Source organism: Loxodonta africana, chromosome 16 (assembly GCF_030014295.1).
Source record: "Loxodonta africana isolate mLoxAfr1 chromosome 16, mLoxAfr1.hap2, whole genome shotgun sequence".
Taxonomy (NCBI): Eukaryota; Metazoa; Chordata; class Mammalia; order Proboscidea; family Elephantidae; genus Loxodonta; species Loxodonta africana.
The window spans coordinates 76,491,645-76,505,882 of record NC_087357.1 but is presented as its reverse complement, the minus strand read 5'-3'; the positions used below and the strand labels follow the sequence as shown (position 1 = coordinate 76,505,882).

At 50.7% G+C, this 14,238-nt stretch overlaps 1 protein-coding gene across 2 annotated transcripts in view; it reads left to right on the top strand.

Moving 5' to 3' along the window:
• DLG5 (discs large MAGUK scaffold protein 5) overlaps positions 1-14,238 on the top strand; it is a 181,808-nt gene that overhangs the window by 123,637 nt on the left and 43,933 nt on the right. Inside the window, exons 8-15 of one of the 2 annotated variants that reach the window (XM_010589261.3) lie at positions 622-806; positions 1,976-2,101; positions 4,881-5,013; positions 5,480-5,607; positions 6,446-6,621; positions 6,961-7,064; positions 10,867-10,959; positions 12,602-13,621. In XM_010589261.3, the coding sequence (XP_010587563.2) occupies positions 622-806; positions 1,976-2,101; positions 4,881-5,013; positions 5,480-5,607; positions 6,446-6,621; positions 6,961-7,064; positions 10,867-10,959; positions 12,602-13,621 (1,965 nt within the window). Of the gene's footprint in view, positions 1-621; positions 807-1,975; positions 2,102-4,880; positions 5,014-5,455; positions 5,608-6,445; positions 6,622-6,960; positions 7,065-10,866; positions 10,960-12,601; positions 13,622-14,238 lie in introns of both variants that reach the window. The other variant, XM_064269766.1, reaches the window with a different exon arrangement.

The following is a 14,238-nucleotide window of genomic DNA, read 5'->3' as shown; positions in this document are numbered from 1 at the left end:
GGGCGTGTTCATGTTTGACTTGTTCAGAAAGCCTGGACTGGAGTTGGAACGGTCCTCAAAAATACCGGTGCATTGTATTTAAAAATTACTCAGTATACCAGAGTATAAAGTCCAGTATTGCAGACACAGAGGGTGGGGAAAGTACGATTTTTCTGCTTCGAGCATGGCCAGTGTCTGCACCCTCCACTGCAGCCCGGTCTCAGGTAACTGTATTAGGAGAGTTCTTTAGAGAGCCACAGCAGACCCTGGGGAAGGTGTGAGCCAGGGAAGGGTGACCGAACCTCTAACGAGGATGCTACAGGAGGCATTGTCCTGGGTCCCTGAGGTCTGTGGCTGACCAGAGGCTGGAGTTCCGGCCCAGGGCTGTGTGGGGTCCTGAGAGTTTGGACTGGACCCTAACTCAGCATCACTGGTGATCTGGCTATGGACTTGGGTGTGTAGTTGTTGGGGGTGCAGGCTCAGGAGGGGTGGGGGTGCTAGGACGGGCTCCGGATATTATCTAAGTGCTCCCCACCGCTCAGCTCCCTCGAGCCTCAGGCCAGACCCTGGCACTGGTAGGGGACACTTTGGGGCCAGAAAGCTCAGTGAAAGGTCCCCTCTGCTTGTCCCCATGCCCTCCAGATGAAGGACACAGTGACAATGGATGCTGGGAGAGCCAACAAGGAGGTTGAAATTCTCCGAAAGCAGTGCAAGACTCTGTGCCAGGAGCTGAAGGAAGCCCTCCAGGAGACAGATGTGGCCAAGTGCCGGCGGGATTGGGCCTTCCAGGAGCGGGACAAGATCGTGGCAGAGCGTGACAGCATCAGGTACAGGGCCGCCCACGCCCTCGGGTTCCCCTCCTGTGACTTAGGTGGGGTCTACGGGAGCGTCAGGTTGTTTGCAGGTGTGCAGGAAGGTAGGGACTCCTGGCCAGTCCCTTCTCACACTTGGTGGAGGGCCCAGCTCCCCTCCCTGTTTCCCTGTGGTCTGTCCTTCCCACATCACTTTACCCTGGATGTCCCGAGCTGCTCCCGCCCATAGTCCCTGTGAAGTGGCACAGCTGTCTTTCCTCTGTAAGGGGCTTCTGATGAGAGCACACTACCGAAATGCATTCTCTCAGCCAGTATTCATTGTGCGCCTACTGTGTGCTGGGTTCTTAGATCTCTGGAGCAAGAGGGCAGGGGCTGGAAATGGCCTCTGAGGCTGGCAGACATGTATGATGTGTATGAGGGGCTAGGTGCCGTGTGGGGCCTGGGCCAGATCTGTAGGGCAGGGCAGTGGGGAGGAGGGTATGGGCATGGCAACGCCAGGGTAGCAGGGTGTGGGGTGCCATGTGCTCTGCTGTCCCAGGGCACCGGGGAGGAGGTTGTGTGCATGGCGATTCCAGGGCAACGGGGAGAGGGCACGTGCCTGGTGATTGCAGGGCAACCAGGAGGCGGGCGCGTGCATGGTAATCCCATAGCACCGGGGAGGAGTGTGTGTGTATGGCCATTCCAGGGCCCTGGGGAGAGGGTGTGTGCATGGTGATCCCAGGGCAGCCAGGAGGAGGGCGCGTGCATGGCGATCCCAGGGCAGCTCCCAGCCTAGTGGGCAGCAGCTCTAGAAGGCCCTGCGTTTGGGTAGTTAGGAGACCCCTGGTGGATGCCGGCACACTTGTTGCAGGAGAGCCCCCCTGCCAGGCGTTAGAGTAGTGAATGTGTGTAGGAGGGCGAGGGGTGGCTGTTGCTAACCCCAGGCACGGTGAGGGTAGAGTCGTGGGAAGAGCCCTGGACTGATGCGCATTGCCCAGTGATCTTCCCCTCTCGAGTTCTCAGTGTTCCCCCCGTCATGGGACAGGGTGGCCTTGATCTCACCCAGAATCCCAAATGCTCCTTCTGTGTGCACCTGGGACAAGGCAGGAGTCTTGAGCGTTTGGGAGCCAGGGCTCCTTCATGAGTCCCCACCTTCACCTGCCCCTGATGCAACCTTGCCCTCTGCCTCTGCCTCCCTCTGCCAGGACGCTATGTGACAACCTGCGGCGGGAGCGGGACCGGGCCGTGAGTGAGCTGGCCGAGGCCTTGCGAGGCCTGGATGACACTCGCAAACAGAAGAATGACGTCATCCGGGAGCTTAAGGAGCTCAAGTAGGCCTGGGGGGCACCTGCCTGAAGATATGTATGTGCCTGGGAGTGGGTTCCCTGCTCCCATCAGGGCGAGGCATCCTTGAGCTCATCGGACTGGCCTCAATATGGCCGTCCGGTCACTCGGCCTCACTCTGTCAGCCTATAGAATGGGTCCAAATGCCTCCGGGTTGGAAATTGATTAGAAACTCTTAGACTCTGCAGGAGATGGCACCAGCCCTCTGATTAGCACATGATGATGGTGCCGGGACACATGAAAAGGCACACAGCAAGGAAACCCTGGATGTGAGATGTGGCTCTTGCCGTCTGGGGACGTGGAATCACTTACTCGTCCTACAGATTTCTCTGTAGGGTGTCCTCTGTGTGGGCCAGGCCCTGTGAGAAGCCCTGGACAGACAGTGCTGACCAAGCAAAGTCCCTGCCTTCGTGGTGCTCACGGTCCACAGGAGACAGACCAAAGGCGGGCCATTTGAGAATCAAATACATAAGTGAATCTAATTGTAGATTGTGGTTTGTTGGTCTGAAGGCAGCCCGTGTAATTTAGGAGAGATGGTTGGGGTGTGAGACAGCCTCCCCTCGGTTACAGCACCACTTCTAAGGATGTCATTTAAGACTTGGTGGCCTGAAGCAATGGGTTGAAAACACAAAGATCAAAGTTTAGCAGTAAACACTGGCAGAGCCTAAGAGCCGCCAGTGTAGTCTAGAACAGGACTGTAGTAGAGAAGCGGTGACTGTCTGTCACCTATTCTTTGAAGTTCCCCAAGCTGGTGTGTGGGGCAGGGGCAGTGAGCTTGTGTGTGAGTGTGAGTGTGTGTGAGTGTACACACCCCGAGAGATGGCTGTCAGAAGGGAGTGACGGTCTGCTTTCCCTCCCCTACTCAGTAAAATCTACCCTAAGATAAAGGGCTTTGTCATTAAATAAAAAACCCAGAAGCCCTGGGGGTTTTCATGCTCCTAGGATCGTCCCAGACATTAGCAGGTGAAGTGGCAGATGCTCTCCCAGGGACCCACCTCGACTCCAGGAAGTGATGGAATCAAATTAAATCCTGGCTCCTCTGGGGCTTGAACATGGGAGGAGGTTTTGCGTTTTAATTGAGTAGGAGACCTTCGTTCCCTTGTTGGTTCAGCACATTTGTATTCACACCTTCTTTCTGCTAAGTTGTCAGGCTGGTGGGGTACTGAGGAGGGGTCAGCACTGCCCCCAAGGAAGCCCTGCTCTGTGGATGCTCATGGGCAGGCCCCAGTCATCTGCCGAGGCTTTCAGTGCAGAGCTTGGAGGGAAGAACCCTTCACCGGGCTTGGGGGGGCAGGGACGGCGGGGGAGGCGGCTCAGGAAGAGGAGGCATTGGAGCATTCTAGAGGAGGCCAGTGAGCGCACAACCCAGGCACAGGTGTGGACACCGGGCACGTACACTGGATCAGGGAACCAAAGTGGGCCCCCAGGGTGCAGGAGCCTAGTGGGCATCATCGATGAGCCTGGAAAGGCGGTTTGGGTCCAGATTTTAGAAAGAAAGATGTTACGTGGGGAATATCAAAAGGTTTCTGAGTCTTTTTAATCCTCTTAACATGGTCTTTCACAGAGCTAAAGTTTTTAATTTTGAGGAGTCCAATTTATCAATTATTATTATTTTTATTGACAGTGTTACATCTAAGACCCTTCACCTGTCCCTGATCTAAAAGATTTTTTTCCTGTGTTTTCTTCTAAAAGATAAAGAGTTTTCCGTTTTCCGTTTAGATCGTCTTGAGTTAATTTTTATGTAAGGTGTGAGGTTTATTTTTTTGCCTATGGATGTCCAGTTGCTCCAGCACCATTTGTTGAAAAGATGATCCTTTCTGCCCTGAGTTGGTTATACACCTTTGTCAAAAATCAGTTGACATACTTTTGTGGGTCTGTTTCTGGGTTCTCCATTCTATCCCTTTGATTCGTGTCTGTGTTTCCGCCAGTACCACGCAGTCTGTAACCGTTTAGGAAGCCTTAGTACTGGGTGGAGTGTTACTCCCACGTTTATTCTTGACTCCTTCAGATGTTTTAACTCTTCTGGTTCCTTTGCCTTTCCGTGTAGATTTTAGAATGGTCTTGTCTGTATCTACAGAATATTTTGCTGGAATTTTGATAGGAATTGCGATAAACCTGTAGATCAGTCTGGGGAGAAATGCTGACTTTTTAAAAATAGTCAGTAACCACCATGAAAACCCACTGATCATGAAGAAGTCTTGACCTGACCCTCTAGGTTTGCTGGGGGCTAGTTTTTTTTTTTAGAGTGAGGTCCTATAGGGTCGCTATGAGTCGGAATCGACTCCACGGCAGTGGGTAGTGTGAAGTCACAAGGCATTGGTGGTTCAGTGGGAGAAGACGCCTTCTGTGTGGGGGACCCTGGTTCAGTTCCCAGCCGGTGCCCCTCGTGGGCGGCTGCCACCTGTCTGTCAGTGAAGGCTTGCTTGTGTATTGCTGAAGAGGCTCCTGGGGCGCTTCCAGACTTAGATAGACTAGGAAGAAAGTCTGATGATGTACTTCCAAAAATCAGCCAGTGAAAACCCCGTGGATCACGACAGTCCAACCTGTAGCTGATCGTGGTGATGGCACCGTATCAGGCAGTGTTTCGTTCTGTTGTGCATGGGTCGCCATGAGTTGGGGGCCGACTTGACAGCAGCTAACCGCAGCATGAGGTTTGGGGGAAGGAGCCCACGTAGCACTCACAGGTGGCCAAGCTTGGCTTGCAGCCTTGAGAATGTAGGAGCCTTGCCTCTCCGAGAGCCTGTGTCATGTTCTCTCTGTTCACAGGGAGCAGATGGAATCCCACCTGGGAAAGGAGGCCCGGTTCCGGCAGCTGTTGGCCCACAGCTCCCATGACTCAGCCATCGACACGGACTCCATGGAGTGGGAAACGGAAGTTGTAGAATTTGAGAGGGAGACGGTGAGTTGCCTTGACGGTTCCTTCTCCCCATTCTTCTTGGCGTGAAGACTTTGGCCTGGGGAGTGAGGGGGTAGGTGGCCTTCTCGTAGCGTCCCCCAGTCTCATGGTTGCTAATTTCGCGGCTCAGTTTTTCCTCCCAGGGGTGTGAACACATCCTTTCCTGTCCTTGTCAGAGTGAGGTTGCAGCAGGGGGGTGTCTTTGTGTCACGTGGCAACGCTGACATGGTGCCTGGAAGCTGAGGGAAGAGCAGAGCCCCAGAGGAGACAGGGCGGATGTGTGTCTGTCTCCAGTGGCTAAGGGGTGGATTGTGCCTGTCCATAGGTTCCCATGTTGGGGGTTGCGTGCCTATCAGACACGACACGGTGACGGGACTGTCACCCACGTTGGAGTGAGGGTGTGAGGGATTGCGAGCCGAGTGTTCTTCAGCGCTGCTTTTAACAGGTGCTGCTGCTGCTGTCTTCACAGGAGGATATTGACTTGAAGGCTCTTGGGTTTGATATGGCAGAAGGTGTGAATGAGCCCTGTTTCCCAGGGGACTGTGGCATATTTGTCACTAAAGTGGACAAAGGAAGCATTGCTGATGGCCGATTAAGGTATGAGTCTAGGAGGCCCACACCCTAGGTGTAAGGTGGGCCTCTTTAACCCAGTGCAAAGGCCCACAGGCCCAGAGGAAGTTAGGGAGCATCCCAGGACCTGGAGACCCCCACGAGTCTGTGCAAAACCTTCAGGTGCAACTGCTAATATTGTTCTTAAACGGAACTCCTGCCTGTTGGTTGCCTCTGAATCTGGATTTTCCCCAGTCACCAGGGTGCTGTCTTTTGCTTCTCTGGGTGGAGAAGGGACCAGGCAGTACCTATGAGAATTCAAGGTGTGCCTGCTCATTCCATGAAATAGTGGTGATAGTAAGATAACACGTATTTAGGGTTTGCTGTGTGCTAAGTGGGGTCCCTGGGTAGTGCAGGCAGTTAACGTACTTGGCTGCTAATCAAAAGGTTGGAGGTTTGAGCCCATCCAGAGGCACCTTGGAAGGAAGGCCTGACAATCTATTCCCAAAAAATCAGCAATTGAAAACTATATGGAGCACAGTTCTACTCTGACACACGCAGGGTTGCCGTGAGTCGGAGATGATTCAGTGGCAGCTGGAAAAAAAATGTGCTAAGTACCACTTTAAGCACTTTATATACGTTAATTCTTTAAACTTTACAGTCCTCTGAGGTAGGTACTGTTATTACCCCATTTTACAGATGAGGGCACTCAGGCACAGAGGGCTAGTTCACTTGCTCAGGGTCACATGGCTAATAAGTGGTAGAGCTAGATCTTTCTGAATATGTATGTGGGCGCTCGCTTTCTGCCGTTCCCAGAATGGGAGTGGCGGGCTGTGCCAGCTGGTCTCACACCTGCGTGGGTGCTGACCCAGCTTTGCCCCCTCAGGGTCAACGACTGGCTGCTGAGGATCAATGACGTGGACCTCATCAACAAGGACAAGAAGCAGGCCATCAAGGCGCTTCTCCACGGGGAGGGGGCCATCAACATGGTGGTGCGGCGGAGGAAGTCCCTTGGGGGCAGGGTTGTCACACCACTGCACATCAACCTGTGCGGACAGAAAGGTAGCGGGCTGTGGAAGGGGCGGGCCTCCTTTCAGGAGTACTTCCTTCCCAGGGATAAGGCATTGATGTCGTAGAAACACCTATATGCTTTCTGGGTGGGAGACCGTCTGTGTCCTGGGTCTTGCTTGTCTGAGTGTTTGATTCAACTCAATGGACCAGATGTGTATTGAGCCGCCTGGGTGCTCTGACCTTGCCGGGTGCTGGGATAGTTGGCCAGGGTGCATCTGCCAACCTCCACTTTTATTAGTTAGTCAACAAAGACGAGGTGGGGAGACCAGAGGGCAGGGTGGCTTGGTGGCCGGAGCTCACTGGTGACCGTTGTCTGCCTGTGGCTTGCAGACAGCGGCATCAGTCTGGAGAATGGAGTGTACGCTGCTGCCGTGGTGCCCGGAAGCCCTGCCGCCAAGGAAGGGTCCCTTGTGGTGGGAGACAGGATCGTCGCGGTAAGTCTCAAAGATGAGGCCAGGGTGGTCTTCTACAAATAGTTAAATTACACTGGGGAGGTTTGAGAAGGAATCATGAACTGACTGAGTTTTCATTTTCGTGTTCTTAGGTATTATTCCATGTGAACATTTAAAATTGATTTTTTTTCCTCACGATAGGTTTACATTTACTGTAGAGAATTAGGAAATACAGAAAAAGTTTAGGAAGAAAATATAAAAATTGCTTACATTGCTGCCACTGGTAGATAACCTTTAGTAGCATTTTTATTTATTTCTTTGTAGCTTTTTTTCTATAGCTGTAGGTACATGTAGGGCAGTATCTATGTATCTATCTGTCTAAGAAATTGATGTCATTCTGAGTATAGCTTTTTGAATCTGTTTTACTGAATATTTATCTTTTTTAATTGTTTTATTACCAAAGTAACACTTGTTTGCTGTAAAATTTTCAAGCAGTACGAGATCATATAAAGTGAAAGTGGTCGTCCCCCTTTAGTCCTGTCCCCAGAGGTAATCTCTGCTCCCATTTGGTGGGTGTGCCCACAGACCTTAAATGCATATACAAACCTGCATACACTTACACAGAGATCTGATTTTTGTTTTTAAAATATAATAATGGGATCATACTATGTTATTTGATAGTTTTGCATTCTACATTGTGGCTGTCTTTCCAAGTCAGTCCTCATTATTTTTATCTACCCCGTAGTGTTCTGTTTTTGATTACATGTAGCTTGAATTTTCCCCCATTTGATGGTTATGTAAGGTGTAGCTTCAGTTTTTGCAGTTGGTAACAGTCCTGCAATGAGCTTCCCCTGTGTGCTTTTCCACTGTGGGGACCCCTAATGCTGTCTCTGGAGATGAAACTCCTAGAAGGGCTGTGAGATTGCTGAGCTATAGGGCAGGCACACTGAGTATACCCTATTCTTACATAAATAATGCACGCCTGCTACGTTAGTTTGCCCAGGCCTTCCCTCCTCAGGGTAGTTACGTAAGTTCCCTGTGCTCATTTTGTCTTTTCAGCAGCAGGGATTACACCGCAGTTTAGTTTACCACTGGACAATTTCTATACAGATTGCTCAGTGACATTGGTTACATTCCTCACAATGCGTGAGCATTCTTGTTGTTTCCATTCTGGTTCTTCCCTTTCCATTAATGTAGTTTCCCTGCCTCCTTACCTTGTCATCTTTGTTTTAAAATAATTGTTGACTGTTTGGTCTCATATAGTGATTTTTTTAAAGGAGCACAGTACTCAAGGGTGATATTCATAATTTCACACTTAATTTATTTTTATTTTTATTGTGCATTAGGCGGAAGTTTACAGAGCAAATTAGATTCCCACTCAGCAGTTTGTACATAAGGTGTTCCGTGGCCTTGGCTTCGTTCCCCACAGTGTGTCAGCACTCTCCCCAGTTCTGCCCTGGGCTTCCCGTTTCCTTTCATCCTGATTTTCTACCCCTTCCTGCCTTCTCGTCTTTGCTTTTAGGCAAATATTGCCCTTTGATCTCTTATAATTGATCTAAGGAGACGTTCCTCTCGGTTGTTATTGCTTGTTTTATGGGCTTGTCTGTTGGGCTGGAAGGTGGTCTCCAGGACGGCTTCGGTTCCAGGTTCTCTAACACACTTAATATTTTTAACTAACTTTTTATACATTCAGAAAGTCATACATTTTTTTCATGGTACACACAAAATTCCAATCATGCAAAAAGCAGATGGCACCCATCACTCTTCCACAGTTCTAGATGCCCCGTCTGCCAGCCGGGCAGCTACTGTTAACAATTTAGTGTGTTTTCTTTTAAAAACGTTCAAAACATGTATCTCCCACTTTTCTTTTTTAATCCAGATGGGATCATAACATAGTTGGTAACTTTGCTTCACAGTTTTTAGCAGTGTGTCTTGGAGGTTCTCCATATTCGCATCTGTAGGTCTGCCTGAGTCATTTCAGTAACTGTGTGTTGCCCCTTAGCGGTGGCAGTTTAAGCCGTTGAAGCAGCCCCCTCCTGATGGACACTCAGAGTGTCTTTGCCTTTACAAGTAACGTTGCCGTGAGCACCGGTACATCCTTGCATGGGTGCCCACGGGAGAATGCCTGAGGCAGATTGCTGGGTGGAATTGTGGGATCTGAGGCCCTATGCATTGGCCAGTGTTGGGGCCTTCCCATAGTGCTCTGTCGGGGTCATGGCATTTTCTCATGCGGCTTATGAGAAAGCTTGTTGCTTCACATCTTTGCCGAAGCATTTCAGCCTTTTTATGAGCTTGTTTGGAAAGCAGTATTGCCATTGTGAAAAAAATTAAGATGTAGATAATTTATAAAGAAAAACCCCAAATTAACCTACCACTCCAAGATAATATTTTTTAAATTTTGGTTTTGAAATAATTATAGATCCATAGGAAGTTGCGAAGATGGCACAGAGAGGTCCCATGTACCCTTCACCCAGTTTCCCCTCGTGGCTACGTGTTATATAACTATAGTATCAGACCAGGAAGTTGACATTGGTGCAACGTGTGTGTGTAGCTCTATGTCATTCTCTCACATGTATAGTGTGGTGTAACCACCACCGTGGTCTGTTCCATTACCGCAGAGGCCTAGCTCATGCCGTTCCTTTCATTGTAACACCCACACCTCTGCACCCACCATCCTTAACCTTGGCAACCACTAATCTGTTCTCCATCACTATGGTTTTGTCATTTCAAGAGTCCCCAGATGGTGCACATGTGCTCGGCTGCTAACTGAAGGGTTGGAGGTTAGAGTCCACCCAGAGGCACCTTAGAAGAAAGGCCCGACAATCTGCTTGGGAAAATCAGCCACTGAAAACCCCAGGGGCACAGTTCTGCTCTGATACACATGGGGTCGCCATGAACTGGGATCGACTCCACAGCAACTTCTTTTTTTTTAATATAAATGGAATCATGTAGCAAGGGACCTTCTGAGATTGGTTCTTTTCATTCTGCACAGTGCCCTTGAGACCCATCCAATTTGTTGTGTCTGTCACTAGTTTGTTCCTTTTTATTGCTGAGTAATGTTCCATGGTGGGGTGTACCCATTTGTTTAAACATTCACCTGCTCACATATAGCTTAAAAAGATTTGAGCATGTCTGTAGGGGATATGGAGCCCTGGTGCAGTGGTTAAGAGCTATGGCTGCTAACCAAAAGGTCAGTGGTTAGAATCTACCAGCCACTCCTTGGAAACCTTATGGCGCATTCTACACTGTCGTGTAAGGTTCCTATGAGTTGGAATCGACTCAGTGGCAACAGGTTTGGTTTTTTTGTGGGGGGTGTGGACAGAGAGTCAGGGACCAGGGTTGTGAGATGCTTTGGGGACCGTGATGGTGCTTCATTTCACATGGCACTCTGTAGTTTACAGAGCTTGTACATGTCTGTGATCTCACTTTCAATGTCCTTACTATCCCTTGAGGCAAACATGTTTATGTCTAGTTTTTACATGGAGGAGCGAGACTTGGAAGTGGGGAGCCGTGGTCAGCCATCACACAGCAGGGAGCAGCAGGGCTGAGCCCGCCCTCCAGGGTCCTTGGTGTTCTGCTCCCAGATGGAGGACAGCACCTTCCCCTAGAATGCTGATGAAGGCACGTGACTCATTCACCTCAGAAGCACCATGGCCGGGCTTCTTGTGCCTTCCTGGGGGCGGCTCGCTCTCTCCTTTGCCAGCTTCAGGCTTGGCACCATACAGAACCCGGTCTTCTGTCCAACACGAGTTGGCTGGCTGGGCACAGCTCACGTCCCAGTGGGCCAGTGAGCCCAGGCTGGCCATGCTGTTAGTGGGCCTGACTGGCTCTCTGTTGACCCTAGATCAATGGCATTGCCTTGGACAACAAGTCTCTGAATGAATGTGAGTCTCTGCTGCGGAGCTGCCAGGACTCCCTGACCCTCTCCCTGCTGAAGGTAAGCCCCGCCCAGGCCTGGCTCTGTGCTCGCCCTCTGGGGTGGGCAAGGCCTAAGCCTCATGTGCCCAAGCTCCTTTGTGGCATCACCGGTACCCTTTTGGTTTACAAAGGTGTATATACCTAGGAGTGGAATTGCTGGGTCATATGGTGATACTATGCACGAATCTGGACTGGATCCTGGTTTAAAAACAGAAACCAAGAACAGCTTTAAAGGAAATTTTGGGGACAATTGGCTATAATTGAATATGGGCTGGGTAATTAGGTGATATTAGGGAATTATTAATTTCTTTGGGTGTGATGATTGTATTACAGTTATATAGGATAATGGCCTAGTTTGGGGAGGTACATGTTAAAGTTGTTAGGGGTGAAATGTCATAATATTTGTAACTTACTGTCAAATGTTCTTTAGTACAGACACAGATGGTAGGTAAAAACAATGTGATAAAATATTCTTTAACCCAGAAAGTGAGCTTATGAGTGTTCTTTGTACTTTTCTGCAGTGTTGAAAAGATTTATAATAGAAAGTTGGAAAAAATAGCACCATCCATTTCGTTAAGAAATGCATTTTTTTTAATTATGGTAAATACACATATATATAACATGAAACTTTTTACCATTTTAACAGTTTTTAAATGCACAGTTCAGTGGCATTAATTACATTCACGGTGTTGTGCAACTATCACCATTATTTGTTTCTAGAAGTTTCTCATCACCTCGAACAGAAACTCTGTACCCCCAGCCCGTGGTAACCACTAACCTACTTTCTGTCTCTATGCATCTGCCTATTCTAGATATTTCATAGAAGGGGGGTCATGCAGTATTTGCTCTTTTGTGAGTGAATGACTTCAGTCAGCATAATGTTTTCAAGGTGCATCTATGTCGTAGTGTGTTTCCGAACTTTGTTTCTCTTTATGGCTGAGCAGGGTATTCCACTGTATGGATAGACTACATTTTGTTTTTTGTCTGTTGATGGAAATGTGTTGTTTCCATCTCTTGGCTGTTGTGAATAGTGCTGCAGTGAACTTTGGTGTGCGGTTATCTGTTCGAATTCCCTCTTTCAAGTCTGCTTGGTGCATACCTAAAAGGGGAATTGCTGGGTCATACGGTAATTCTGTATTTATCTTTTTGAGGAATCACAAAGTGTTTTCCACAGTGGCTGTAACCATTTTACATTTCCCCCAGCAGTGCGTGAGGGTTCCAACTAAGAGATATGCTTTTAATAACGCATTTGTTTCAGAAAGTGCTCAAATGCAAAAGAACTCTTTGGCTCTCCTGTGAGTTTAAAGCAGGGCTTCAAACCAGAATGTTCCCAGGAAGTTATACGTAAGACTCACCTAGGGATCTTGTTAAAATGTAGATTCTGACTCAGTATACCTGGGGTGGAAATGCACATTCTCAGCAGGAATTGGAACCAGTTGAAAGACCTGGTTCAAAGTGGCCAGGGCAATGAAAATAGCAGGTGGACAGCCCCACCTGTCAGAGGGAGAGGTGGTATGTGCACGTGTATGTGTGCGTGCGTGCGAGACTGTCTGTTAAGGGTGTGTGTGGCCCATTCCTGATCACTTCTCTGCCCACAGGGATGGTCTGTGATGGCAGCTTAGCCATCTCACCCTCTCTCACTCTCTGCCATCCCTTCCTAGGTGTTCCCCCAGAGCTCCTCCTGGAGCGGCCAGAGCATCTCTGAAAACCTCAAGGACTTGGAAAAGGTGTTGAGTTTTCGAACCCAGGGTCCGGAGGTCCAGGCTCACAGCAAGCGAAGCTTGTTGCAGCACAACAACTCCACGCAGACAGACATTTTCTCCCTGGACAGGCTGGAGCACAGGAAGGAGGCAGGCCCCCCAAGAGGCAGCAGCTCCTTCCTGCACAAGCCCTTCCCTGGGGGACCCTTTCAGGTCTCACCCCAGGCCTGCCCCAGCGCCTCTGAGCGCAGCCTGAGTTCCTTCCGCTCAGACCCCTCTGGGGAGAGCAGCTACGGGCTGGTGGAGGGTCGCAGCCGGCGGTCCCTGCTGCCGTTCGAGGCTGAGGTGAGCACTTGTGGGGCGGCAGAGGCCCCCCTGGACAAGACGGAGCCCGAGAGCTCCAGCAGTGGTGGGACCTGGCCCAAGGCCGCGCTTAGCTCAGGGCCAGAACCTGAGAAGCTCTCCGTGTACAAGAAGCCAAAGCAAAGGAAGTCCATCTTTGACCCGAACACTTTCAAACGCCCCCAGACGCCCCCCAAAATAGACTACCTGCTTCCGGGCCCTGGGCCTGCTCGCTCCCCCCAGGCCTCCAAGAAAGTGGGGCCTCTGACACCCCCAAAACCTCCCAGAAGAAGTGACTCTATTAAGTTCCAACACAAGCTAGAGACCAGTTCTGAGTCGGAGGCCACTCTGGTGGGCAGCTCCCCGTCTACCAGCCCCCCGATGGCCCTGCCCCCCAACCGGGACCACGCAGAGTCCATGCACGCATCGTCCCCTCGCAAGGGCAGGGTCCGCATTGCTTCCAGCCACCACCCCGAAGGCGATGGGGACGCCTCCTGCCTACCGGCCAAGAAGTCCTGTGATGAGGACCTCACCTCCCAGAAGGCAGACGAGCTGGGGCAGAAGCGCCGCAGGCCCAAGTCTGCTCCCGGGTTCCGTCCCAAGCTGGCTGTGGTGGACGCTCCCACCCAGTGCCTGGAGGTAGAGCTCTGCCCCGGGGTGGGGTGGGGCCTGGAGGGGGCAGAGGGTCACAGTCGCTCCACAGAGGGGCTGTGCACCACCAAGGGGTGCTCAGCCTGGTGCCTTTGCCTGGATGGGAGGACAGGTGGAGGCCAGTGGAAAACAGCAGGAACACAGACCCTTCCGCCAGAGGCTGGATGGGATGCGATGTGGGGTGCGCACACTAGGGGGCATATGAAGTCAAGAGAGGAGCACTTTCTTGGGTGTAGCATTTGAGTGACTTACTCAGCAAGCAGCTTTTGCACTTCTGCACCAAAACCCAGTGGCTCAGGCTTGCCTCGAGGGGTGTCGGGGGACAGGTAGCACACATGGTGCTGTCGGCTGAGGGTGGGACAGCAGGGCTGCCTTTGTGTTGTGATCGTTTCCAGAAGGGAGGGGATGCTGCAGGCTGCCCCCTGCAGGCAGAACGTTTGAGACAGGTGTGCAGCTTGTGTGGGGCTGTTGTACGTGCCTGGTGCACGTGTGTTCCTGCCTTTTACACACGTGTGGTGGTTGTTAGCTGCTGTGGAGTCAGCCCCTGACTCAGAGTGACCCCATGTACAACCGACATGCACTGTTGTCATCTGTAGGGTTTTCAT